The sequence below is a fragment of the Phalacrocorax aristotelis genome, chromosome 8 (assembly GCF_949628215.1).
Source record: "Phalacrocorax aristotelis chromosome 8, bGulAri2.1, whole genome shotgun sequence".
NCBI lineage: Eukaryota > Metazoa > Chordata > Aves > Suliformes > Phalacrocoracidae > Phalacrocorax > Phalacrocorax aristotelis.
In genome coordinates, this window is record NC_134283.1 from 44065138 (window position 1) to 44092695 (window position 27558).

At 44.2% G+C, this 27558-nt stretch overlaps 1 protein-coding gene across 7 annotated transcripts in view; it reads right to left on the reverse strand.

Moving 5' to 3' along the window:
- Positions 1–26567, reverse strand: part of RAPGEF6 (Rap guanine nucleotide exchange factor 6) — a 134944-nt gene extending 108377 nt beyond the window's left edge. For all 7 annotated transcript variants that reach the window (XM_075102940.1, XM_075102937.1, XM_075102938.1 and 4 more), the window contains exons 1-3: positions 26362–26567; positions 25953–26081; positions 45–115 (exon numbers count right to left, since the gene is read on the reverse strand). In XM_075102940.1, the coding sequence (XP_074959041.1) occupies positions 45–115; positions 25953–26021 (140 nt within the window). In that variant the 5' untranslated portion in view covers positions 26022–26081; positions 26362–26567. The remainder of the gene's footprint in view (positions 1–44; positions 116–25952; positions 26082–26361) is intronic.
- Between the last annotated feature and the right edge of the window lie 991 nt (positions 26568–27558).

Sequence of the window (27558 nt, forward strand, 5' to 3'; positions counted from 1 at the left end):
ACCAGTTGTGCTAAGCAACGCTAACTAGCTCCGAAGTACTTTACCTTAGCTGGTGTTCCCTGAAATGTGAGAGTATGTCCAGTCCATGAAGGAAAGAATAGATAGTATTTAAGTCCTAAAAAGAAAAAGAAAGAAAAACCAGACATGAGCAACTTGATTCACAGCATCGCATCACTTCAGCATTACCTTCTCAGAGTCTGCAATAAGTTACCCAGACTTACAAGGCGTAATTCTAGAGACAAAGCCCAAATTAGCAGATGGTCAGGACACAGGCAGAACCTTGCCCACACTTAAGCTGTGGAAGTGAAGAGAGTGGAGTCCAACTGATGCATAAACACTTACCTGAAAAAGATCTATTAGACATATCTCTGAAAGTATTATTTACATAAATGGATACAGCAAAAGGCAGCTTGTGGAATAAGCCAAATAGGACCGTCCTAGTCATCCAAGGTCAAAATTTGTTGAAATCTTGTAATGCCTCTTCCAAGAGGGAATTTTGCAAAATTAGTTTGTTAAGAGCAAAGAATCCTAGCAAAAACCTAAACAAGGTAGTCGAGCCGCTATATATGGTGCGGAGAACCACAGTAAAAGTGTTATGTTTAGAGTGAAAAAGTTCTTTCACATCCACCTCGGATCTAGCTGGCAGCCCTACTACACACTCCAACCTACTGCCTCTCTAACTCAGTCCAGTCCTTGACTGGAGGGGAACATTAGAACTTAGTCCAAAACACTCTTTGGCAAAGATGAAGACAATGAAGTTTTAGATTCATCCCCCACCTCCTGCTACCAAGACTCATCAGCATCACATTAGCAACCGCAGAAGCAAACAACTTTTTTGATGCAACAATATTAGAACATGATTATTATTTCACTTCAAAAATTGGACTTTACATGGAAGCTGTAATTAGGAAATACAGCTGTTCAAACTTCTCACTACACAGAATCCTCTTCAGTCACAAAAATATCTGTGCTGATGGTGCAGACCACATGCTGGGGAAAAGCTCACTAGGGCTATTCATCATTTAATTTACTATCCTGAACAGGTGGGCTGATAGCATTGAGTACACGCACAACAAAATCATTATCTACCACACAGTCTCTCCAGCTTGGCCTTGGAAACTGTGTTCTGAATTTTCAAGTGCTGCATTTATTCAGTGTTGACAAAAGATGAATCAATATGAAAGCCAGCCTGAGAGTTTACAATGGATTTACTCTAGAAAAGTTCTTTGGCTTAATAGTCCATGTTTAGAAATAACGGATATAGACTTATATCAAAGGAAAGGTCATACGTAATTGCAGGCCATGTAAAACCAATAAAACTGATTCTTTTTTTAAAAATGTTATTAATAAAATCCATGAAAATTAAACAGAAGGCCTGAATGCTTATTTATAAAGCACCCATTTCACACAGTCCAATCTTATTTTAATCCTCTGGCTCTGAATTGCCACAAACTCGACATTCTCAGTGAAACACCCAAGAGCACTCGCTACGAATCAGGCTCCAAACACACCGCTTGCTTGGGGTGATCAAGGTCAAACACCAAAGCCTGCAAGAGATGGCTCCCTGGCAGCCAAAGGGTCGCTCGAGGTATCGCACCGGCTGTTCCTGAGCTCTCCTCCTTTCTGAGCAGGGAACTGCCTCGACTTCACCCCCAGAAAACGTTAGGCACAGGAACGCGGCAACAACATCCCACGACCGTATAGTGTCTCAGCAGTTAATAGTTTCTTGGTAGTTACCGAATTTACAGAACAACTGAAATAAAACCCCTCTTCCTCCTCCACCTGGAGGTCACCTCTCCCAGTCCAAAAGAGCGCTTGGGCAGGCAGGTAAAGCACGGGTGAGTAGTGGATGCTCTTGACTCCTATTGAAGCCACGCTATCAGGCACCCAGGGGGAAGTCAGTATTTGGTGTTACAATTAAAGCTAAAATCTTTCAGTCTTCATACCTCATTGCGTCTATATATGCTTTCCTACATTTTTCAATATTTTTTCTCATAATTGAGACTAAGATGTAACAGAGTATCTTCAAAATACGTTTTAGAGTAGCAGTTCTACTGTCACGAGTGACAGAAAATTGTAAGCAGAACAAAAGCCTATGGTCATGTTTAATCACAAAGCTTTTAAGTTGTACATATGAAAAATGACCACATCCTTACTTGAGAATTATCCTCTACAACTCCAGAGCGCACAGCCCCTTAGCAGGTTAACTCAGCGTGGGCCGTCTCCCACGCTCCACCTGCAGCCAGATTGACCAAACAGGACTCCTGCACCGACCCGCCGTGCTTATTTAGGAGCTCAATGAATAAGCAGTTGGTAAACTAAAGAGGTAAACATTTGATTAAAAGAATTCACTCCTGGAAAGCCTCCCTCAGCTCAGAGTTCGGCTGTTGAGATGCACGGCAGCAGAGAGAACGGCTGAGGCAGGGCACAGCGCAGGGAAGGCAAAGCTTCCCGTTCCCCTGTCGCAGCAGAAGGCATTTCACTTAAAGCCGGACAGTATTACTGCTTTAACGCTGATAAATGAAATAAGAATCATCGTATTGGTCACTGCCCAGACGGGGGACTTTTCAACAAGCTATACGTATCAGCTACCCGTGCATCGGCTCCTACAGGCATTTTTAAATCTGTAACACTCTCCCTAAAAATAGCTGACTTTTAAAGCAATCACCTCTCCCAGTTAAGCAGAGAGGGTGATTTTTTCAGGTGCTACCAAGCACAAGAGCTAACTCAGAGATCATGTCTCCCGGGAAGGCCTGCGGGCTGCCTTTTTCCTCTGGTGCCCTGATTCAATGGATTTTACATGTCTTGTTGAAATAATGCTTTTTCTGTGTTGTTTAAATAGGTTGTTTAAAGGCAGCTAGGTGAAATTCCTCCTCTCCCTCACGTGATACTCCAAAGTCTACCAAGGAGGTTATGTGCAGCTGATCCAGCCGGGCTTTTCCTGATAACATGAAAATTTCTTATCTGTCGTAATTTGCAAAGTTTTCTCCATTACTCCCATCTCATTTAAGTATAAGTGCTTAAAATAACACTAGAATTATATTTGAAAGACTACATTTAAGGGCTTGTTTTGCATTTTTTTGCAAGCGAGGACCATGGTATTAATCCCACCGCAGCTGGAGGCGGTGGGTGGGCGGTGACCGGCGGATGCTGTGGCCACCTCGTGGAGAGACGCTGCCAGCCCAGCTCCCCCGCGCACCCAAAGCATCCTCCATCAGAGACGAAAGCCTTCACTTCTCTAGCGCGAGGTTTATAAAACCGAAAACAGGATTAGAAGGTGTTATTTTTAAAAGCAGATTTCTGTTGCTGCACCGGTTATAAACAGACAAATACAAAGTACAAAGGGCAGAGATTATTTCTACCATGAAAAGAAAGGGCTATAAAAGGATGATGCCAAAGGGCAGCAACCAGCGCTACAACAGCGGTACACTAAGTATTTGCTCAAAAGTTACAGACCTTTTCCATAACCTTCCCTAAAACCCCTTTACATACTTCTTCCTGCCAAAACCCAACTGAAACACGATTATTGGTGAAAAACAATTTCTCCATGTGCTCTAAACTAGGGGGCAAGGCCAAAATTATTTTATTTTGTAATGTTTATCTTCAAAGCTTTTCATCAGCTGATTATAATAGCTGACATTACAGCACAGTATCTACCTTCAAACAGTACAGCCACACATATTTTTCAATCTTAGATGAAGAACTACTTTGCCTAGAAGAAATTAACTCACATTTTCTATCCAACTAGCAAAAAACACAGCTCTAGTGAGCCAAGGGAAGGAGGGGAACCGGGCAAAGAGCGGAGGGAAGCAGGCAGGAGTTGTTAATCATGCTAGGAAGCAGGTTTTCTAAACTACAGAGAGCCAAAACACGAACACTGACTACGGTGATCCTGCACAAAGCTGCCCGGGATGGCTTATTTTCTTAGCCTCCAGCTCTCACAGCACCAAGTTCACAAGCAGAAGTCTTCTCAGCTGCCACCTCTGCTTAAAAAGGAGAGGACATATCTGTTTCTTCATATTCTTCCCATGGAATAACATGCTGTATACTGAGGCATGCGTTTAAGCAGAAGGGCAGAAATCAAGGGATTGCTCTGCGGATGGCACCGTTATCGCCAACCCAGCCGCAAGGGAGCCGCAGCAGCACCGGTCCACCGGCAGCCCTCAGCTCCATTCAGCAGCAGCTTTTATCACCCCTGACACACCTTCCAACAAAAATCTTAACCAGATGCTAAAGGCAGCATTAAAATATGGAGATTTTAATAACAATGTTATATAAATCAGCTTTCTTTTATAAGAACATCCTCAACCCAATGCACTATGAAGTGAGCCGCTTCAATAACTAGCCCAATTCTCATTTTCCCTGCCAGATGCTAGCTCAGGTAGTTACCACAAGATGCCACAATTGTAGAATAAGGGGAAACAAAAGAAGCACCAGTAGCATCAACTGAAAACTCATCACATGAAAGCAAACCAGGTAACTACCACCATCACCCATTTACCCCAAAACACTTTTACTTGGAAGTAATTTGCTACTTGTTTTTACAAGGATGGTGAAACATTAAATCTCCGAGTTCCTAAGATGTAATTTCTAAAAATAAAGAAATAAAGCCAGCCAAACAGTTCACCATGAGAATATAATCAAACCTCAAAACTGCTGAGGAAGTAGTGATCATCCTTAGTTTCATTGTCAGCACCTTTTTTAAAACACGACCAAGACCTGGATGCTTCCAAAGGAGCACAGCAGCATGGAAGCGGCAAGCGCTGCCAGAAGCGATCCTCTCCCCTACGGCCACCTCTCCTTCAGCAGCACGCCGAGCAAAACAACAGCCTGCATACCCTTGTGTTAATCCAGGTAACTTGTGGAAGCACAGATTACTAGTGTCCTAAGGCTAAAGTGATTTACGGAGCCACCTTTGAAGTTTGAGTTAACTTTCAACAATTTCCACCATCAAGATGGGGTTTATCCCTGCCTCTCTGTCACCTGAGCTGATAAGCAAAGCTTCTGAGTTTCTTTCATTTCCTCCTGCTTCACTCTTTTCTCTACCCATCTTTTTGCCTTTAATCCAGGAAGCTACTTTACAAAGCTTGGAATTAAGGATTCAACAGAACAACGGGGGTCTCGAGTATGGAGTTCTGAACACAAAGTTTTCCAACCAACAACAGCAAATCCAGCCAGTACAGCTGTAATTCACATGTAAAGCTGCAATAAGGTCCAAGACAAATTCCCCAGCAGTGTTAAAAGCGGGGAAAAAAACAGTGTGATGCTCTGGAATGTGGATTAAATGATTGCATCAAGAGCAACTTTGCTCTTGGTAAACACAAAATGAAGACCTAATGCTTTATTTGACATGACTCCAGCCAGGTGTTCGAGCAACACAGGATTATTTTAGGACACTAAGCAGGAAATCTCTCCTATTTCTAAGGAAAAGGGTAAATTGTTCTGAAATAACCTCATCGTTGCAAATTCTGATAAATCTCAAAGAGCTGCAGTGGCGCTGGGACTCAGTCCAGTAGACTCCTTCCAGCTCCAGGATCTCGATGGGCTTGGACTTCATAAATGCCCATAGATCCACACTGAACAGTAAGTGAGGGGTCTCAAAGAACACAGACTAGCAGGTATTACACTGGCAGTCCAGGGCTTTGCACAGGGAACGAGAAAAGAACAGAAACTTGCACAGCGGTACCAGCACTTCAAAGACGCTCATAAGAAACAGCTGTGTCAGCAAGTTCCAGACAGATTGCTCTCACATGCAAACCTGTCCCAAGGAGCTGCGCAAAACCTGTCTCTCAATTCCACCCCAAACACATTAAATTCCTGCTGCAAGAACATACGCTTGGCTCACTCGAGGCTCCCCACACCCAACCCACGTGGGCTGCCAAGCCACCCAGGATTCCCTGGTTCGCACACAAGAACCGGCTTCTTACGGAAGCACGCAGGATAGCCGACGGGATTCTGCATTCATGCTTTTTCCAAGGTAAGAGAAGACAGCTGCCAGGATGCGTATTTTATGTGCTTCAGAGCTAACAAAACTGCTAATATCTTCTAAAGATCTGTTACAGATTCAGCTGTATTACAGATAATATACTTGAGAAGAAACAGACACACATTTCTGCCTTTGAAGCAACAGTTAAGCCATATGGTTACAGCTTCCCAAGCTCCACTGACGTTCAGAAAGACCAACCATCAGGTGCAAAATCTTCCAGGGAAGGACCCTGCGTGGTTGAAAGCTGTCGCAGCCTCCCTGTTTATTTGTTACAGAGAGCTGCTTCCTTCTCTTCAGTCCTCTGACCAGAAAGCACCAAGCAGGAAACAAGGCTGGAAACAAACTTCAGCAAAATCAAGCACTCACTTGGTATCAGGACAAAGATTTTAACACGCTCTTGAACAGTGGCTGAATTTCTCTGTATTAAATTTGTTATTTCAAGTACCTAGATTTCAGTACAGCAAACAGTAGTTCTTGGAGCACGGAAAGCAGGTTGTGTAAGCTGTAAATAGGCAGCTTTCCTCCAGCCCGCTGCCATTTACTTGCTTCACGGTGATTCAGCAGGCTCCTAATACAGATTGAATGCATCTTTTATTAGGAATCCTGTCAGGCTCGATGAAGACTTTGTCACCCTTAGGAGGGTGTAGCTGAAGAGAGGAAATGTTACTCAGCACCGTTTAGTTTTCATTGCTTCCCTTCCTGTTACTTCATCGAAGGCTGGAATCCACGCTGGTTCCTTTATGCCCTGTTTAAGGCCAATTGTAAAAATAGTACTCCCAAATTCTTTCCTGATAACGTAATACCAGAAATAAAAATACAGAAACATGCTTCAGCTCTCTGATCCACGCTGCGCATATTCAGCTATCCATACAGCAAATTCACCAGCCTCAGCAATGCTGGTTCAAGGAGCCCAACCTACGCACCCCGACCAGATGGATGCACACCTGAAGTTTGCGGGACGAGCAGTCGACGACGTTTAAATGTGCGTAGCAGAGAACACAGTCCCTTGACTAAAAGGAAGCTGACGAGATGAACCAGAAAGCAACTCCTCCACCTTAATAATTTACACTCTCCGTTCAGTGGCATAAACATTTGACTTCAAGTTCAAGCGGCTCAAAAGAACATCAGCTCAGGACTCATCACTTAGAGTAATGATTCCCTTTCAAACGTCCTCCTATTTAGCTGGGGGCCATTTAAAATTAAAAAAAAAAAAGAAAAGAAAAGATCAACATACAAGCACTGAGGCACTATTAGGGAGGAGAATGGATGGATTAGTCAGATGAATGAAAATGTTCTCAAAAAACTTAAACCATGTCATTCTCTGCCAGATATTTTGTTAAAGTAGTACTCGTAAGGAATGAAGCATCACCGTGCCGTGTGAGAAATGCCACCAATGCAAAAAGCCCAATTAAAAGCCCTCCTCATAAAACACACTAGCTGCAAACTCCCGCATGACCTTAAATCACTGCCTGAGACTGCACCAAGTAACATTTGTATAAAATAAACTGGTTCAGCTGCTTCAGAGCCGTATTCTATTATTCAGAAAAAATACCATATATTCCATAAAGAAGTTCCCCATCCATGGTAACAGGTGACTGTTTTCTGGCCTCAATTACCAGTCTACTCACTACAGGCATTTTGAGCCATGCTGGGTGTTCCTAGGACCTTGCTAAAGTCATTTATTATGATTTTATAACACAGGATTGCTACACTTGATCCACTGAACAGCTTCAAATGACCAAGAGCTTAATTTGTTAGAACTCTAGTCTTTCATACGTCCACGACCCCCTGGTGCACAGGGCCATCAGGCAGCTGGGGACCGTACTATGACCATGACAAGACTCCTGCCTAAACTCTAACTTTACGTTTACCCATACGGACGACAGATACCAGTTTTTCCAAATTAAGAAATGTCAGTCTCGTTATTATAGTGTCTTTATACAGGAGAAAAGACATTAAGGGGGACTTCATTTCACTCTTTTGTAAATCCAGGAATCAATTACGATTTACACCATCAGTTAATAACAGTATACCCACAAACAGACAGCTAAAATCTGCGTTTTGGTTTTGCAGGCTGTCAGAAGTAACATTTGCACACTTTGATTTTTATCCTTTTTTTTTTCCCCCTGCAGAAGTAGCAAGTCTCTCAATGAAGCTAATACAATTTCCGTACATATTATTTCCTTATAACGTGCACACAGGGCTACAGGCACGACTTAAAATATTACATTCCATTCCTAGCAATAAAAGTATCCTCAATAAAATTTGAAAAAGCCGGATTTTGCTTAAGAACAGAGGCCCTAGAACCACTATTACAGTTTATTTATGGAGTGAAAGTACCTCCATTCAACAGAATACTTCTGAAATTAAAAAAAAAGCAAAGCATTTCTACATAAAATAAAAAGTTTCTCTACTCATCAATAGCTCCCCACACCCAATACAGATAAACACCTTCCACCTAAGAACCCTGGACCACGTTGATATAAGGCTTTGGTAGAAAGAAAAACATTTAAAGGAATGAGGGAGGGGAAATTTTTCACTATTATTTTTACTGCTGTCTCATCACACTGAGTCAGCGTTTCTGGAACCCTGACTTCGCCAGAGAAAAAAAACTTATTTTGGAAATGCTGATTTTGCAGAGTGAAATACTAAGGGCCCTGAACTAAAGAGATGGGAACATCAAATGTCATTGCTTCAAAGTGAGCAACTTATGGAGAGTTTTGAATGTCTGAAGCACAGTTCAGAACAAAAGTACAGCTATGAAAAAGTATCTTCAAGTAAAACATTACCATAAAGTTCCCAGACGCTCATTACTTAGTTTTAAAATACCTTTCAGACTTATATGCTGATAATAGAAAACCAAAAGCAAGCTGCCTTGAAAACGCTGGGCTCTTAGAGTGCAACAGGATGGAAAGCTCAGAGTAGCCAAAATTAATCTCAACGCTTACATCTATCAAAGAGCTGGATTTTATACCAAACATTTGTTAATAAGAAATCAAAGACCGTAAACCAGCCTCCTTACGCAGGCTCTTGAGCAGTCACCCAAAATCAACAAGCAAAACAAGCAATTTCAGGTTTCCAGTCCAATTAACACTTTTCTAGTTGAGCAGCTGACTACTTGTCGAGATTAACAATCACCCTTCCAGAGGGCAAGCATCCATCAAATAGCAATATTTCAGTTAAATCTTTTTTGTCATAAATCCAAAAACGCCAGCTTGCCAGATTCTCAAAGAAACTCCCTGCTCTATAAGAGAGGCAGGCAAGAAAGTACCGACACCTGAAATTCCCTTTTAAGGAAAGAAAAGAAAAGAAAAAGGAACAGTGGTAGGAAAGTTCAGAACACTGCAACGTTAAGAAAAAAAAGGTAGATTCTTATCTAATAAGGAATTTGGTGCAGAAACCCAGGGATGAGGAGGAAGGAGGTGGAGGATGAAATCCAAAGGTCAATTCTGTGCTTATCAGTAATGACAACCTGGAGTATGTCTGTATACATCTTAGTCCTGTTGAATGTCCGAGTTCGTTACCTATTTATGACTTTCCTTTTATCGCAGGGAATGCTGTAGTTTTTGTTCTCTTTCCTCTCCCTTAGACTAGAGCTCCACACTACTAATGGAGATGCAAAGTACTTTTACCAAAACATAACCCCGTTAACTCTAACCGAGCCCCTATTCTAGATCAGCTCCAGGAGAGGCGCTGCAGGAAGGCACAGAGGCAACGCTGCCTACCCAAACGCAAACTCATCCCACCGACACGGCAAGGAAGAACAAGCTGTGTACGACGATGAAACAGGTAGACAGATAAGCAGGCAGACAGACAGCTAATAATACAAAGGCAGGAAGGTGTGCTATTCTGAAAGCCATTGCTGCCTGCTTCCCGTCTCAAAGCACTAAGCCGCCACTGCTTTCTTTTAACACACACACACACACACACACTACATCATAAGGATTTTCCTCGCTCATTTTCATCTTGCTTTGCCCAATGTTACTTTGCAGCCAGCAAACGTTACCACCAAGGTCCCATAACTACAGCTCCTTTTCAACAGGTATCTCAAGCAGAGAAAGACTAACAGGCAGAACACTTTACTGCCATTTGTTTCCACTGTATTAATAGTCAGATTTTTACACAAATGGATAAGAATATTGTTATTTTTATAATGGCACATTTATGATTTTGCAGTATACAATTTCATATTTCTTTGTGAATCCAAGCAAGCAAAGGTCATGCCTGTCAGGAAATTAAGTCCTGCTTAATAAATAACAGTGAGGGCAAAATGAGGTCTCTTATCAATGTTGTAACTTAAGTCACCCACTCAGTAGCTAGGTAATGGAGACGAATACAGCTCTACAAACTCTCTCAAAACATATTGCTGCATCAGTAAAATATTACAGTCACCACGCTGCTTCCAACTAAAATATTCTGTCTTGATTCAACATTGATGACGATGCACCAGTACATTATAATATTTTCATTCTCCTGTTTTTTCTAATTGGAGCACAAAATATCACACAGAAGTAAAGCTCTCCTACAACCTTTTTCAGTAAAACCACTGGAGGAAATAAGAAAGCTCCAGCTATTTTATTCCCATAATAATGCAGTTACAGACTACAAAGGAATTCCCGACGAGGACACAATAGTAATACGGTTACCAGTAATTCCTCCTGCAGCCTGGTATTAGGGTACCCAAGCACTACCAAACAGAGCAATCCAGGAAAGTTGCTGTCATTAATGTAGGCTGTATCCCTGGAGAAGTTGTAAGTTAGCTCAAGGCAGATTCCCACAATTAAATTCTACTACTGCCACAACTACTACAATATCCTCTCACGTGCAGAGGACTGCTAATGTGCCTGTGTACGTGTGTATCCATATATTGGCAAACACACCTATACCCCTCACCAGAGAAGTGTAATCAGTAGCTCTTAGTACTTTCACTTACAGTAAAAAAATGAGCCAGACTTACCCTACTGCTATATTTGAATGCAAACCACCACAGCATAACTGTAAAAACTGACGCTCTGCCACCGCTTTAAAAATCAACTTTAGTATTTCTCAACAAAACCTGTGCCATAAACCATAAAGAAGCTTACGGATCCAGACTGAGGAGTTACAGCCTCTGTATACATATTCATATATCTAACAGATTTCAAGTTGGAAATCAGATCAACGTAAATATCAGAGGTACAGATACCTGTGTACTTCCCTAGTAATTACAAGTGATCATTGATGCATAATGTTACAAAGGAAATAATTGTAATTAAGAAAATTAACAGCTTCAACATTAGGAGAAACAACAAACAAGTGTTCTGTCAGGGACTGAATCAGCCACGAGATAATAGTGTTACTCAGGAATTTCTAGCTCCCAATCCTGCAGCCTACCCACCAGGCACCCAGCTTCCCAAAGCACAACAAACTCCATGACTAACGTGCCCAGAACTACAGGCACGGTGCAGAGGCACTGCCTTCTCCACCTCCATACTAAATCAAACGGGCACTAATTGATTACACATGAGACGGGCTACTTCGGTTGGGTTGTAGTCTGCGAGATAACATGGAAACCTCTTCTCCTCCAACCAGCCATTCCATCTTTAAGGGAGACCAAAAGCTTCTGAAGCTACAATTACCTTTGAATACAAACCCAAAACAAGCCAATCTCAACTTTCTCATTCCTGTAAAACCATGGTCAACACTAACTTGTAATGCTGCACACCAGACTCCTCCAACAGCTCGCTCTTCCAGTGTCATTCAACCACAGCCTCTCTGGAGTTATAATAAACCCGCTTTTAAACAAATCAGTGTTTCATCTAAAAAGAGGACTTCTGCATTCAGAGAACCAGACTACAATTATTCATTAAAGACTGAAAAAAAACAACCCAAAACAAATACTAAACTTAATCTGAGTATCAAACTCAGGTTTATAAGCAGCAATGCCAAGCATTAATTCAAGACTCAGACTTTTGACTCGTCAGCTCCCAGTAAAGGAGAAGATTCGTACAGGATGATGAAAGGCAGAGTCTGGACACAGCAGCAGAATGCCGCAATCAACGATTACACCACCACGATCTCTGGTCAGTCATGCACGTGACTACAGACATGGAGGACGTTCACTCCACGTCCCAGCCCGCCCCCCCCCCAGGAGAAACCGAAGGATCCGGTATTGCAATTCAGACATTTTACACAATAACTGTGAGAATTAAGACACCTCCGCCGTATGTTTTCTTGAAAAGCGGTGCAATTAGAGTGTATTAGCCTCTCATTCAAGCAGCTAGTCCATTGCAGTCCTCACTAGGTGCATCCTGTACGAGTATCAGGACGGGAAGACCTGTTAGCTAAAGCTTCTCACTTTATTGCATCAGCATTCAAGCCTATGAGCGCTATTTGAGTATTTCAGATAAAAATACTTGAAATAAATGTTCGATTGGACCTTGGGAAAAACCAAAGCAACATTACTGTTTGCAATATTAAACACTAAACTCCATGACCTCCCAAATACTACGTAGCCAGATTTACTGGATTTGAGAGACCTAAACTAAGCACAATGGAAATTCTCAGATTTTCTTAAAAACATGGCTGTGATCAACTCTGACTGGTTACGCAGCATCTGCTAACTAACTATAGGTCTGCTATACTCCATAATCCCCTTCTTTTAGCTAATGTGTACAGGTGGGGAACAAAACAAAGCACAGCTCCTTTCTTGAGCTGTCAGCTCCACCCAACGGCACAGGAGTCAGGCTGACATGGGAGGCTAGCACAGACACGCAAGCGAAGAGATCTTTCCTAACAGTCACACCAGCCAGATTATGCCCCTTAACTTCTGTACTAAGACTGCCCATCAGTTAGGGGGTACCGGCACATTTTGAAGACTCCACCAAGCATCTTCTAAGTCACAAACAACAGCATCTATGGGAGAGTTTGCTGGAGAAAGCATTACCACCTCACACAAATGGAAGCGACAAATGTATTTGACAGGAGGTCAGCAGTCCAACACAGGACTGCCAGTTTCCTTCCTACTTCAAATGGGAAACAGGAACAGAAACTCCTTCTGCAACAGTTGGAAAGACCACTTCTACTTAGCCAAACCAACGCAGCCTACTGTAAGCTGGGTGTTACACAGAACCCTGAGAACACAGGGTGAAGTAAATCAGCTTTAAGTAGAATGTCCTCCCCACATAACCCACAACATCTAGTGGCCATTGGCAAGCACGACCCTTCGGGACAAGAGCATAAAAACACCTCCCAGAATCACCCTTCAACAGCAGAAGCTATCCCATTACCTTTTAATGCTCAATCCACAACACGGTTTACAAAGGCAGACCTCACTCTCCAACTCTTTCAAATGCAAATTGTCAAGGTGAAAAACATTACAACAGCTCTGGAACCCTTTGTAGGAATTCGTATTTGGCCAAAAGGCCAAACTGGGTTGGTTGCAGGCAAGTACAACATAACACCATACCACAAGAATTCTTTCCCTCCAGACCAAGAGGGCCAACATTTGAGGCTCATTTTTAATCAGTCTATGGGGGACGGAGGGCTTAAATGTCTTTGCTTTAATCAGGCACAAAAAGATTACAAAGAAAGAATCCCTTAAGGCAGTTATTTCTGTTCTATTCGGCAAGAATTTGCTAGACTCCCTCAGCAAACTAAAAGATAACCAATAATTAGCAGAGCTAAGGAACCTAGAGAAACCAGATGCAGAATGCTAAATAATCTGCGCGTGCTTCCCTGAACAAAGGGTATTTCCAAAATACTGCACTGAAATCATCAAAAGAGGAAGAAGGGTGTATCACAGTTTCATCGAACAAAGGAAAATCCTCTATATTTTAAGCCTGAGGTCATTGGAACAAGATCTCCTAGTTTTAGAAGTAGCTTCTCTGGCAATATTAGCATGAGCAAAAACTATTTTATGGCAACAGCAGGCCTCTTACAAGAAAGGACATCAGAGCTCCGGGCATCCTTTATAGACCTGTTCTCCAATACACTTCTCAATGAAAACTAATTTTTGCACGTGCTTGGGGGAGGGGGCAGAAACCCTGCAAACTGGAAGTTTACGCAGGATGGACACACAGCTTCTTTGCCATGGGCAAGACCACCACAAGCCACCTTTTAACGCCCGCAGACTCATTTCCACCTGAAGACTGCCAGCTCTCTGCACTCTTGCAATGGGTGTATAAGCACAACCATGGGGCAAACACCGCCAGCGTGTCATCTGTGCTTGAAACAGCAGCATGTCCGGGATGCTCAGACAACTGCTTAAAGGTACCTGGCTTCCTTCCTTCCCTCCCCACCTCAGAAGCCGGGCCTGGGCACAAATGAGCAATACCTGGGCACTTTTGCCCCAATTTCTCCCCCAACACCATACACGCAAGTTTGTTAAGGCTGAGTATTATTTTCTTATTCTTATCTGCGCTGTAACTGATACCCAGTTCTCCTTACACAAAGTGGCGCAAGAATCGCTTTTGACAAACATTACAAGAAAACTCCTCCGTAGAGCTTAAACAAAGTGAGTTTTGGCATACTACTAAGATGTTTTCTTTTAAAAATTATTAAATGTTGTATGACTGCTTCTATTCTGTATGGTATTTTGGGGCTTTAATACTGCTTCTGTGAGGAATTTAACACCTACGTATCTTGACTGCTTGCCCTCTACCCTTTGCCGTTTTGGAGAACAAAAGCAGAAAAGAAATGTATTTTTCTTCCATTTGTCAACTTTTCTGAATGCCAAGTGTGCTCGCAGTTCTCTCCCACCTCCTTCCACACCCCTTTCTCGCCCTTCTTCGCTATTCTAGTACCTCCAAGGAGTTCTTATTGTAAGGTCAGTAACAAGGCACTGGGCTTGCCTTTTAGCTCAGATTAAGAGTTTTGTAAAACACACCCTTACTACCTAAAAAGTCCCTGAAATTCACTGTTTAAATTCAGACAGTAAAACAGAAAATAGGTTTTTTTAAAAAAATGTTACACTACATACTTGAATTTAATTAATCAGCGAAAACTTTTAGTTAAATCATCACTCGGCAAATGAAACTCTGCATGACCCCACTGCATGAGGAAAGGTATATACTGCAGGAAATAAGTTCCAGTAAAGAATTCCAGGACTCCATCGTAATTTCTGGTTTCACTCTCAGAGCTGTCACAGCTGCCATTAACCAGTTTTTCAGGAAGAGTGATTGGAAGCAAGGACGGGAAAAGTAATCTTCAAGCAACAACACTTCACACGCTGCCTGGAAGATCACTGGGAAACAGCCACCCTGATCTCCAACTTCATTTGCTCCTTTAACAAGGTTTAAGGTTCATATGAAGCAGAGGTCTGAAAAGAACCAAACAGAGCTTGATACTGCAAAGTTAGAGGTACTAAATCGCCTGGTCACCAGCTTGACCTTAGCAGACGAGAGTACAAATGAGGAGACACTGCAGCCACTATCTGCTTGCTGACGACCCCTGCGGCACGCTCACCGGCATGCAAGATCTCCACAGCTGTTCTGCAGCATTAAGAGTCTTCCATGACAGCAATGTTCACAAAATAGGAGTAATTTTTCAACCTCCTACAAGCTAAATCTACCACCACCCTATCACAGTTTAGAGAACGAGGCCTTACAATATTTGATCAATAATAACGTATTACCTAGTCTGCAAAACACATCTGTTGAGCCCTAAATCCTGCATTTACTGTGAAGTTTATCAGGAAGCAAACTGCTGTGATCTCTGTTCTTTAGTTACAGTTACTTTGGCCAACAGCTTGAAAAAGATCTGTAAATACTATCTGTGTAAGCTTCTAGCATGCTCTGAGAGCCACGTAGTGAAAACAGCGAGTTTCTGTTTTACAGTAACCTCCCAGATACAAAAGCCCTGTTGACAACTATATCATCAGGCCAGAAACCCCTAGAACCACTGAGTGCATCTTCTAAAGCCAGCTTCTTGGAACAAAAAATAAATAAAAAGAATGGGGAGGATGTGCATCCCTTTCAGGACATCCTGATACCCCCTGAAAGCTTGCTGCTACATAGAGAGGGACTGCACACCGAGGCATCCGGAGACAGATACACGACAGCGCTGCCACTGCCCAAGTCATAGCAGAGGCCACCAGAAAGACCAGCCTGAGACAAGAGGTCCCCCGCTGACCTGCAGAACCCCCTGCCGAGGCGTGCCATGGCGTGGGAGCTCCTCCTGGACAGATCGCGGCGGTGTGAGCTGTCCGCACGCCGTGCCTCGTGGGCAGCAGCACCAGAATCCTTCTCCAAATACAATCAGCCCTTGTCAGAGATCAGAGTGCAACACCAAACCTCCCGGTTGCGCTTTCTGAACAGAGGTGAAGGGAAGAGGAGCAAAGAGTGAGAGATTTAGAGATGACTTTGTGCTCTGAGAATAATTTCACAGGAAGACCAGGAACTCAATATATTCCAGAGATGTTTGTTTGAATATTCTTACCTATATCCATACCAGATCCTCAAGTTCCTTTAACCAACAACCAGCACTGAACCAACAGGCACAATGCTAATGAAATCTGATCTAGAGTATCTCTCTGTACTGGTATGTAACAGAATCAGAACCTTAAAAACCAAACCAAAGGAAAAAGCAATACAAAGAGATCAAACCACACCTGGTACCAAGGGGTTCAGACAAAGCTATTCCTACACATACCAGACTCTGGACACATGAAAGCACAAAATACTCAAGGGCATTACTTTTAGGCGAGCACAGCTCTTCCAGAGGGAAGGCGAGTGACCGCATCGCCGCCTGCCATCACTGACCCAGGGAGGTTCCTGCCCCAGACCTGGGGGCAGAGGTCCCGCCAGCACCCTGCTCTAGCGAGCTCCACAGCAGAACCAGCAACACGGGCAGACCACGATCATCCTCCTTCCTCCCATACAAGATTCATACATATAAGAGTGTGTCAGAATATAATTTCCTTTAAAATCCTTATTTTGTACATACCTTCCAGAAAAGATACCTAAAAACCACACACATCAGGTGTGCAGTGGACACTCACACATACGCACATGCAGGCAGAGAACACAAGCAACACTGACACGCCAATTAAAAGCCAAAACGTTTTGTTACCGCTTTTGTCGTGGCCCTACTTCCTTCAAACGAATCCCAACAAGCAGGAGCAAGTAAGATTAGGCAATAGCCTCTGACTTTTTTGTGTAACTACACACAAGAGAGACACTATATGTTCATTACGCTTGATTAGGATGTTCAGATTCAACAGTTCCACCAGGTTTTAGACAGAAGAAGTGCTCAAAGCCACAGGACGAGGCAGCACGCAACTGTGCTCGCCAGCTTCATTAATACCATTCCTCAAGCTCCCTGAGGCTCAGACTTGTAGCTCTGTCTCAGCTAGACCTAACTGCACGCCCTTTTCTCCAGGTAAGCTGGACCAGCACTTTGAGATAGGAGCACTACACGTTTCAAAAGGCCAAGACAACGCTGGAAGATACCCACTCGCTTGCATCCCATCACAGAACCACATTCCTACTCACCGCTTCATTTTCATGAATGAGAATTAGAAATTACATCCAGTAGACAAACAGGGATGGTGGAACGGCTTTTCACCTTGTCATGTGTAACTTAGTGACTCACTAAGCACAAACCCTGAACTTTCTGCAAACAATGCCAATACACATGAGCCATTGTCCACAGAGTTATTAGCGCACTGTAATTTGACCTCCTCTTTAATACATCCATGCTCTGTATAGCAGACTTTACACTACACGAAGGAATTTGCATTAGTCATGACCCAAGAGCAGCAGTTGGGAATAGAAAATTAAGCATCACACGCAGCTGGTTCTGGCTGGCTCCTAAGCAGAGCAAAACAGGTCGGAGGAAAGCACTAGGGCAGCTAATTTATAATAATCCTTCCAATTCTGTACACAAAAACAAAAAGCATCACTTGTCACAGAAGCAACATCTGTACGGTTCCACTCTTACAAGGCCAAAGAGGCAAAGATCAGCATCAGGACAGGTGAAGGTTAAAGTCTGCCGAGATTCATGCCAGCAGGGACAGAGATGTTTAGGTCAGAAGCAGGTCCGCGTGGCCACTGCGGACGAAAACCCCAGGCTCTGTCCAGGCCGGGGAAAGCAGCAGCAGCAGCACGGTCCCAACCACCCTTCGCAGACCTGTATTTGAATGAGATGCTTTAGAAACCAGTGTGAGCTTAATCAGTTTTAACACATCGCACAAAGCCCCTCACCGGGACGCTTCCAGGAGTAATGCTGATGACTTCACACCGTAAGGACGTAATCATCAGGTGTCTATTTAAGCAACGAAGAAGCCTTGACTGGAGCTCAGCTGCCAGGGAGATCAGAAACCATAAAGTCACAGCCATCAGAGGGAAGACCTGCAAGCGTTTTCCCAGGCTACCAGCACTGCCTGAGGTGACAAATAACAAACGTTCAGTCTAACTTACTTCCCTGAGTTTTTATTACAAGTTTACTTTCTTTGGTATTTCAGCCAACCTGAAAGGCGAAAGAGAAAATGGTTTGGGGGAGGGGTTTTTTGTGCATTTGGTTTTGACTTTTTTTTGTTTGTTTTCATTTTTCAGCTTTGGTTCATAATGTTCTTGCAAAAATAATTCACCAGGAGAATTCATACACCTACTTCAGGGCACCTTAAGGCCACAATGTTTCCCTGTTTCCATCTGAGGTTTTTAACTCCTTTCACTCCTGCCTGAATTTTCCTTTCCAGGACAGCCTTCAACATCCTTACCCACGACACGGGTTAATATGGACACAGCCAAACCTGTCCAGCGACATTCATGCTATTTTCTCTACTTGTTTAATATTAAATTTTTTTAACAAGGAAACTTTGTTAAACAGACTCTACATTTGAAAAAAAAAAATCTATTTGCCAATGACACTTCAGTAAAGCCAGTATATGTACTTGGAGCTAAAACAGTGCCCTGAAGCCTGCTTTATTTGGTTGGAACCATGAATCTATATTTGACTGAACTCAACAGGCCTTAACTGTTAAGAAAGCTGGAAAAAATATTTATTTATTTCTGCGAACCACTAGCAAAGTTTCCTTGCAGGTATTCCAGACAGACAACAGCTGCAGAACAGCCAAACCAGAAGCCCTCCTCTGTGAACACAGTACCTTGTCCAAGGCTCAACATAACGTTGTGTCTCTGAGACATAAATAATCAAAAGACTAATATGAGCAACACATTCAGCCTTGCTGCTGAAAGCACAACAGAAACAAGCTCACAAAGCTGGTCAAAAAAAAACCAATCAAAAACCACCCTCTTAAGACAGACATTGACACTCTTATAGCTGAATATTTACATGTATTAACATTTGGTTAAAAACTGGTAAACGCTCCAATATTGTACTTTGGTTCATTTGAAACAACAGATGGATTTTATTTTTTTAAGTGCAACTAATTTAGGACTGATTTCAGCTTCAGAAAGTGTGTTGCACTTAAGGTTCCAACTAGCGATCATCTGAATTATCTGGGTACTGAAACGTGCACCAGGTTGTCGAGTACTTCTGCCCAAGAAACAGGCAACCCGACCGCGCGCACAAGCGCGGAGCTGTGACCACATGGCAATGGAAACAACTGTAGGAAAATAACCAAATATCACTGATTTTAAGTAAGGCCTTGTGAATTTAAAGTCGATCCTACGATTGGCCACAGATTAATTATGCAAAAGGAAGTTCATTTTAATTATTCACAAGAGAGATTTGACCCCGTCCCCCTCGGGGAGGGGGACACCACATTTTACCTGCACTGGTTTCCCAGGGATGCTCAGTAAGACCGATCCAAGTACCAGCAAACATGCATCGATTGGTCTCTCTTTGAATTTTTTTTTACAAAGTGATCGAGGCGTCAAAGAACATAATTCTTGATCATCTCAGAAAACCAGGCGCAAATACAGAGTTTATGAAAACGAATTATTAAGAAGCATTTTAGTGAAGTAGTACAGCAGTTTGCATGCTTGGCTTTTTTTATTACAGGAAAACCACAGGTCTAATTGAGGTAAAGACTCACGATACTACACTCTAAGAACCAGAATAATGAGAGACAACTACGCACCCAAAGCACTCTTACAGGACAAAATAGGGGAAAATATAAGCACTAAAAACTCCCTAACTCATCAAGCTGGCAGCTGAAGAGACGCAGCTCTCCCAAAGCTCCGAGGCTTGTCGGACAATCCTGGAGGATTGTCAACGCTGTATTTATCATGAGCTTAAATACACTAATGAGCAGCTTGGGGGAAAAAAACGTGGTTTTGTTTTACCTTCATCTGAAAGCTACGTGGCAGGGAAGCACAGGAGGAGGACAGAAAGTTTATTACTGTTTCATTAAAGTAATAAAGAATTTCAGGACCTGCTTCATTAACAAAGAAACTATATTCTGCTTGTGAATAAGACTCAATCAATCTCAAGAGCAGTCAGCCACCAGAACGACATCCACTCCTCAGGTACTACTGTTCCAAACTTTAATTTCGCTAGATGGCTATAAAAAGAGGAAAAAGAGGGCTTTACAACACAATTTAAGGAGACTAAGCTAATATTTAAGGTAACCTTACAATTCTAGGTCTTTCCTAGCCTTAGAAAGATGCTGATAGAGTACAGCGTCAACGAGGCAGCGCGCAGGACCGGAGCGCATGCACTCTCAAGCCTTTCTCTAAAGCTGCAGTTACTCAACATTTTTGCTAATAAAACAACTGCTTCTTTCTGCATTTGATTTTTCAGTTATACAGAACAAAAATAAAACTCTGTCTCCTTCACCGGACTGTTTATAAAGTATTCATAATTATATTATAAGGTTTTATGTTCTTCTAACTGTATACGATAATTGTTGCCATGTGAGTACAGAAAGGCAATCGCATAAGGAACAACGATCCAGCCAGGAATTTATTAGTAGTAAGTGGCAGGCACGTCAGTACGTGTCCACGACCACTTTGGTTATCACTCAGTGATAACCAATACATCAACTTTAAAGGTCTCTTCCAACTTCCAAGCACAGTCACGTGCAAAGACGGAACCCCTGCAGCGGAAGGGACAGGAGTTAGGTAGCACCGGTCAGCTCACCTCTGGTGCACAGTCTGTGGAGGCCCTTTGGCAGCAACACTGAAGCACAGAACAATCTCGAGTATTTTACACCCGGTGACTGCTGGTCGGCGTCAGTTTGAGCTCCAGAACTGTTACTCACATGACAAAGTCTTAGGAAGCATCAGCTATAAACGAATATATCGCCAACAAAAAAATGGGAATGAAAACGTAAGACAGAGGTTAGGTAGCAGAAAATTATGGCAGGGATCAGTTTTCCATCACTCCTCTCTCCCTCTTTTGGAGGCCAACATACTAACAGTAAGGAATTTTTATTAAATACAAACCAGCATCCACAGCTTCATTTAATACAAATATCCTTTCGGCTTCAAGATAACTGCAAGCATCTAGGTTTTTGTAGTGATTCTACAATTCTGATTACATTAAATGGCTGTCCAAAAACAACACCATTGTTACATTACCGCTGCTAAAAGCTCACTGCGAACTACCGAAACAATGGATTTTAACAAAGGCTAATCCCCTGTTTCACCTACTGAGTTTACAGAAAATTACTAAAAGCATGAAAAAAAAACCCACTTCAAAATACCAGTTATTTCTGGAAACAAGAAGCAGATGTTCTCCTCTGTTTGGCTCAGCTGTGCTACAGTACAAGACTGCCTTTGTTATGCTGTCAGCAATAATTTATTTTATTTATTACAGCCATTTTATAATGCCCATCAATGTACTATTTGTGCATGATTTGGATTCATGCAGATCTATATATATAAGCCATCAAGAAGCATCACACTCACACTCCAGACAGCAGACACTGTTATGACACAATTGTGCAAATTAGGTTTTTTTCTCTTTCTACTGTATTCATAAAAAGGGAACAGGAAGAGAAGAAGGACTTAGGGTTGCCAAATAAAGTTGAATTAACATTAATCAAAGAATTACTGAAACAAGATGAAGTTAGGAAAATACAAGAGCTTAAAGTATAAAAATAAACTCTAACTCTTCGAAGACCAATAAAGGCAGAGCTTTCTGAACCATGCAAAGGTAACACTGTCCAGAACAAAGTAATGAAGAATTAAAAGGAGACTATGTTGGGAAAAGGATCCATCAAAAATGGAAGAGAGCACTCTCACAGTAGGCAGTGGGGGAGAAGGAAAAAAAGAAAATGAGCGTAATCATTTGCTATTCTGCCCTATCAGCCACCAAGACCTTATCTGGGGTAGACATTAAACCACTCCCCAAAAGACTAACATCACCACCTTTGTATGGATCTGATAAGGAATTCTGGGCCTCAAAAAATTAAACCTTTAACGAGAAAGCATACACAGTGGCATAAACATTGGTCTTTCCCTCCTACAAACTATTTCCTTCTATTAAAATATTCCCAAATTACTAATTTAATATCCCCGTCTGTGACACAAGAAACAGGCAGGATGATGAGCAAGACAAAGCTAAAACGCTGCACGGAAGTACGTAAATCCCACATTCCCAACCTGCAGGAACTGGACGATCTGCATGTATGAACACTCACACATTAAACACCACACAGACACCAACATAACCCTGGAAGACAAATGCAGATATTAAAATACTAAACCAGTGTATGAAAACCTACAGTTTACACATGGGTATGCTTTGGGATTATTTTTTGTTTTAAAGTAATTAAGTGCCCAATTTCTGCAAAGGTTTCCTCAATCTGACAAGGCAGCGCGCACAGAAAAGATGATTTGTTGGGATAATCTGTTACCGAAACTAACATCTGACAAAACCCTCGCAAATTCTGCACTTTCGGGCTGAGCCCGAGACACACAGACTGCAGAGGGAAGAAAGAAAATAGAAGGAAAAAAAAAAATTCAAAAGATTTCCCAGACTTGGGTAGTACGAAAGAAAGTTTCTAAGTGGAGTAACAGAACAGCAATTACATAAAAATGTATACATAAATTAGACGTTAGCTACAATCTCCAAGAGTTCATCAAAATAATTCCCCCGCCGAATAAATTAAAGATTATAACACATGAAATATCTGAGCAACAACCACCAAAAAAAAAATCAAGTGTGTACATGTCTAATATGCATAACTTGTACACTTTAACAATTAGCAAACATTGGAATGTTACCACAACACTGAAAACTTGCCCTAACATAGATTTTTCCAAACAAAAATATTTGTAGCATCAAGAATTAAAATATTTTTATAATTTACTTATTTTGGGGAATTATCTCCATGGCTTGCTCAAGTAAAAATTGTAATATCTCCCCGCTTAGTTCCTTAGATCTTTCCAACAGAAACATTTTTGTCAAGAAGTCATCCTAAAAATCAAAATCCTACGGATAATCAATCGTACCACTCATAAGCAAGATTTCACCTGTGGATTATTTATCTGTATTTTTCCAGAGACAGCTGTACAGATGATAGTTATGAAGCACCAGACCACGCTACTAATCAGCGCAGCCCCAACCCTGTAATTTGTAATGCCCAGGTAAACTCCTCACATAAACTGCAGCACCAGAGAGGGGGGCAGAAAAGGACTGAAAGCAACTGAAACTCATGTGGTCAAACAGCTTTGGCTCACCATCAAATACCAACCACGGTTTGGGGAATTTGGGGGGTTGGGGGGGGTGCGGTTCCTGTATAAAAAGGCACTCAAAGTGCACAGGCAGCCCCATGCAGCTGATTTCATGTGGGAGGAGCTGATGATACCTTCCTAGGAGAGTAGGAGGGGAGAAACGAAGCCACACTTTGTCTGAACAACTGGATACCTTAAGACAGGAGTCGCCAGCTGGTACACCCTGTGCAGGGACACCCAGAACTGGGGTCCGACCCCAACGGCTGCTCCAAGCAGGTTTCGACTCCCCTGACCGAAGTCTTGCTGCCGATAGAAAGCTGACAAGTCAGGGTGCCTAGTACGACTTTAAAAAGAGAATTGAAATTACAATTGTTTCCTCCAGTCCCTTTATCTATATCCTTCTGTTTCACATCTCAGATCGTATGCTTGGGAAATCTGGCAGAGCGCGGCCGCGCCGTGACGGTTCAGTTTTTCACAGGTAGCACAGATCCAGTGAGGGCACCCCCAGGTCCACCGTGCTACTGGAGTAGGGAAGTGCTTTTCTTGAAATCAGGTTAGTTTCTAAATGTACATAAACAAAAGTACCCCCAGAAAACAAAAGTGATTTGACTGTAATTATCCACTCAGCAACAGGCAACAAGAACAGAGGCCCCAATCCTGCCAAGTTTTAAGTACGTGTTTAACTTTAATCACGAGTAGTCTCACTGCGCACTGTCTAAATGCCTGCCAAAAAAGGGCCAGATTAACAAGGGAATTAAGCCTTTTTTCTTTTTTTTTTTAATAATTTTAGAGGTGCTATTAGTTAGATTAACAAAGATTAGGGTTTGGTGTCTCCCCCCCAATTGAGATACCTTGGCAAATTCAAACCTGCACACAACCCTGTCGGTCTCAATGGGAATCTACATAGATCCACAGGAACTCACAAGCACAGTCCAGTGCAGTTGGAAATCTCGATATCTGACAATTTAACATTACAAGGTTAAGTGAAATATTTATTTTAAGGCAGTTTTAGCCAAAATAAGGTGACAGTTACTGGAGGCAGGGAAATTGGGGATGCCTTAAAAAAAAAGGGAACAAAAAGCCCTACACAGCTGCGAGACGTCGGTATTGCAAGAAGCGGCAGCGGGCAGATGTTTCGGGCCAGGCCAGATTACCTGTTCCCCAAAGTCAAACCCATGACGAGCCAGCACGGCATGCCAGCTCATGAATGACACTTGTGTGATGAACCCAGCTGCCCAGCACTGCAAACCACATTAGCAAAGGAATTTTCCTAACTGAAGACTCCAGCTGAGGAGAAAGAAAGGTCTGAAGTGAGAGGGGAGTGATAAAAATAAGAAAATAGAAAGACCCGAGAGACTGCCTCATTGTTAATTTAGGGAGGAGAGACACAAGGAGGAATGTTTCAGGTATCTTAAGGTCAGTAAACGCTGGGCTGAACACAGGTATTCCACTCTCAAGTCCAACTCGAAGGGGAACTGGGTTCTGTGCCCTGCTGGGAGGTACTCGGAAGCAGTCTCTGCAGCAGCTCTCTCTGAGAAGCCTTTAGATAATTAACTTATAAGGAAGACCAGGCAGGACATTCTGCTCTCCGTGAAGTATCAAGGGAGAACAGATGTTTCCCAGTCTCAAAGGGACAAACTCAAGAGCGTATCATTTCATACCACTGATTCTCAAGCACATTAGAACAACAAAAAAATCGTAGTAAGGGAAACAAAAAAAAAAAAAGCTGGGGTGAGCAAACAAACTCCAATCAGCCTTTCAGTGAAATGCAAACGGCTATCAAACACACTTCGTTACTGAATTAATACTCCATGACATTGCCATTCCCAAAAATACATGGCTGATGACAGACTAGCTTGTGGGGAAGGGACGGAGCAGGCAGTTAATTGGAAAACGCGTTTTATTGCAGCTAACCAGCCTCGCACATTTCTACACTCCCACTCACCGGAGAAACATCCCTTTATGAAGTCTGTGGAGCATAATTAGTTTGATTTTGTTTAAATCTGCATCACCATACAGGTAAGCAAAGCCTTTCAGCTCACTAACTCTTCCCAGAAGTTTTGCATCGCTGAAGCATGCAAAATTGTGCTTTTCAGTGATCTATCTCTTCTTCTTCTTCCTCCAGCTTACCCGAAGCAGTTAATAAAGTGCCTTATGCCTATACCCGGCGCCCTACTGGATGTTTAAAACACTGTTGGTCTCGAGAGGTCCAACTTTAGAAAGGAGAAATGAATAAATAACCAATCTCTACCAAGAAGTTTACGAGTGCCAGTCTGGTCATGAGCAAACACCCCACACCGAGCAGGAAGCCTGTCGGAACACAGATTTAGGCAAAGGAAAAATAATAATAATAAAAAAATAAAGCCGAAGACCCAGCGGGGAAGGAGCTGGGGTTCCCTTACCTCCGGGGTCCTTTCCGATGGTTTCTTTCGCAAAGCCTGTTTAATCTTGGGGTCCACAGGAGAGGTCATTCTATTACTCTGCTCCTCCGGCTCCGTAACTCCGCGGGAACAGCTGCCGGGGGGCGATGCCTCCAGCCGGGCAGGGAACACAACAACACAGCGCGATCAGCCGCGGCTCCCGCCCGGGGCCCCGCCGCCGCCGCCCTCCCGCTCGGCCCCGCTGCCCCGTGGCGGGGCGGGGACGCGCCCCGAAACTTCCCGGGCGCCGGGGGAGGCCGCGCCGCGGCGGGGCGGGCGGCGGGCCGGGGAGCGGAGGAGGCCGAGGGGGACCGGGGTGGGGGGTAGCTGCGGGGAGCGCAGGCCCCGGGCCCGGCCGGGCGCGGTGCCCGCCGCCGGGCTGGCTGCTCACCAGGCGGGCGGCTCCTCCGCGGCGCTCGGTTCAGCAGCGAGGCGCGGTGCAGGTGGCGCCGGCTCCCGCCGCCGCGTTTCCCCGGCGGCCGGCGCCGCTCCCCATCGCGCGGGCCCAGGCGGCGGCGGCGGCGGCGGCGGCCCCGCCGTGAGGAGAAGTTACCAGCCGGAGCGGGACTCCTCCGCGCCCGCCCGCTCGGCCCCCGCGCCGAGCGGCTCCGCCCTCCGCAACCACGCAAAACAGCGCGGGCGGGTGAGGAGTTTCGCGACGCGGCTCCACAGGCTCCTCCGCCACTCCCCGCGCCCGGAGCCCGGCCCGCTCCTCCCCTCAGGCCGCCGGCAGCCGCCGGCCCGGCCCCCGGCCCCCCTCACCGGCCGCACACCCCCCCGCCGACCCCAAGCAGAAAACCACGAGAACGGGCTCTTTAACCCAGAGAATCAGCAAGACGGGCGAGAGGCGGGGCGGAGGGGAGGGCGGGGCGAGGGAGAGCACCGCCTCCCGCCTGAGTAGGGCGGGGAGAGGGCGGGGCCAAAGAAGGCTCGCGAGGGTTGGGAGGGGCCCGGCGCACGCGCGCTGAGGGGCGGCAGCTGGCGGGTCCCGGGGCGGGCGGCCATGGCGCGGGGCGGGGAGGGCACGGCGGCGGGGCAGCTGCTTGTCCCGGCGGGGCCGCTCTACCGTTGCCCCCGGCGCCTCCCGCCCCCTCCGGGGGCCGGGGCGCGGGCTGCCGCCCGGCGAGAACGCACCACCACTGCCAGCCGTCCTGGAGCGCCGCCCGGCCAGCGCCGGGCGGGTGTCCCCGCGGCCGCCTCCCCCTCACCAGTTGCTGCCCCGGGGCCCCCCCGAGTTCCTTCTAAAAACACCTTCTGTGCCACCTTTACACCCGAAATAACTCATTTTCTGTGCTAGTTGCATTTTGCTATCAGATGGGACACACTTCAATTAGCGTTACCATGGGCAGGGATAACTTTCCTGTCACGATACCATATATCGCCGTGTCGTTTCCTCACTGTTACTCCCATGTCTTGTGCACATTCCCACCTTTTCTTCAAAATTCTGGTTATTCACCTTGATTCTGAAAGCCTTTGGCCTCAGGCCCAGAGCTGCGGGGTCCAGATTCCCCAGACGGCACCCCTTTGTCCACTGAGGCCGGGTCTTTTTCCTGAGTCTTTTCACACAAAGGCAAAACGACAGCCCTAC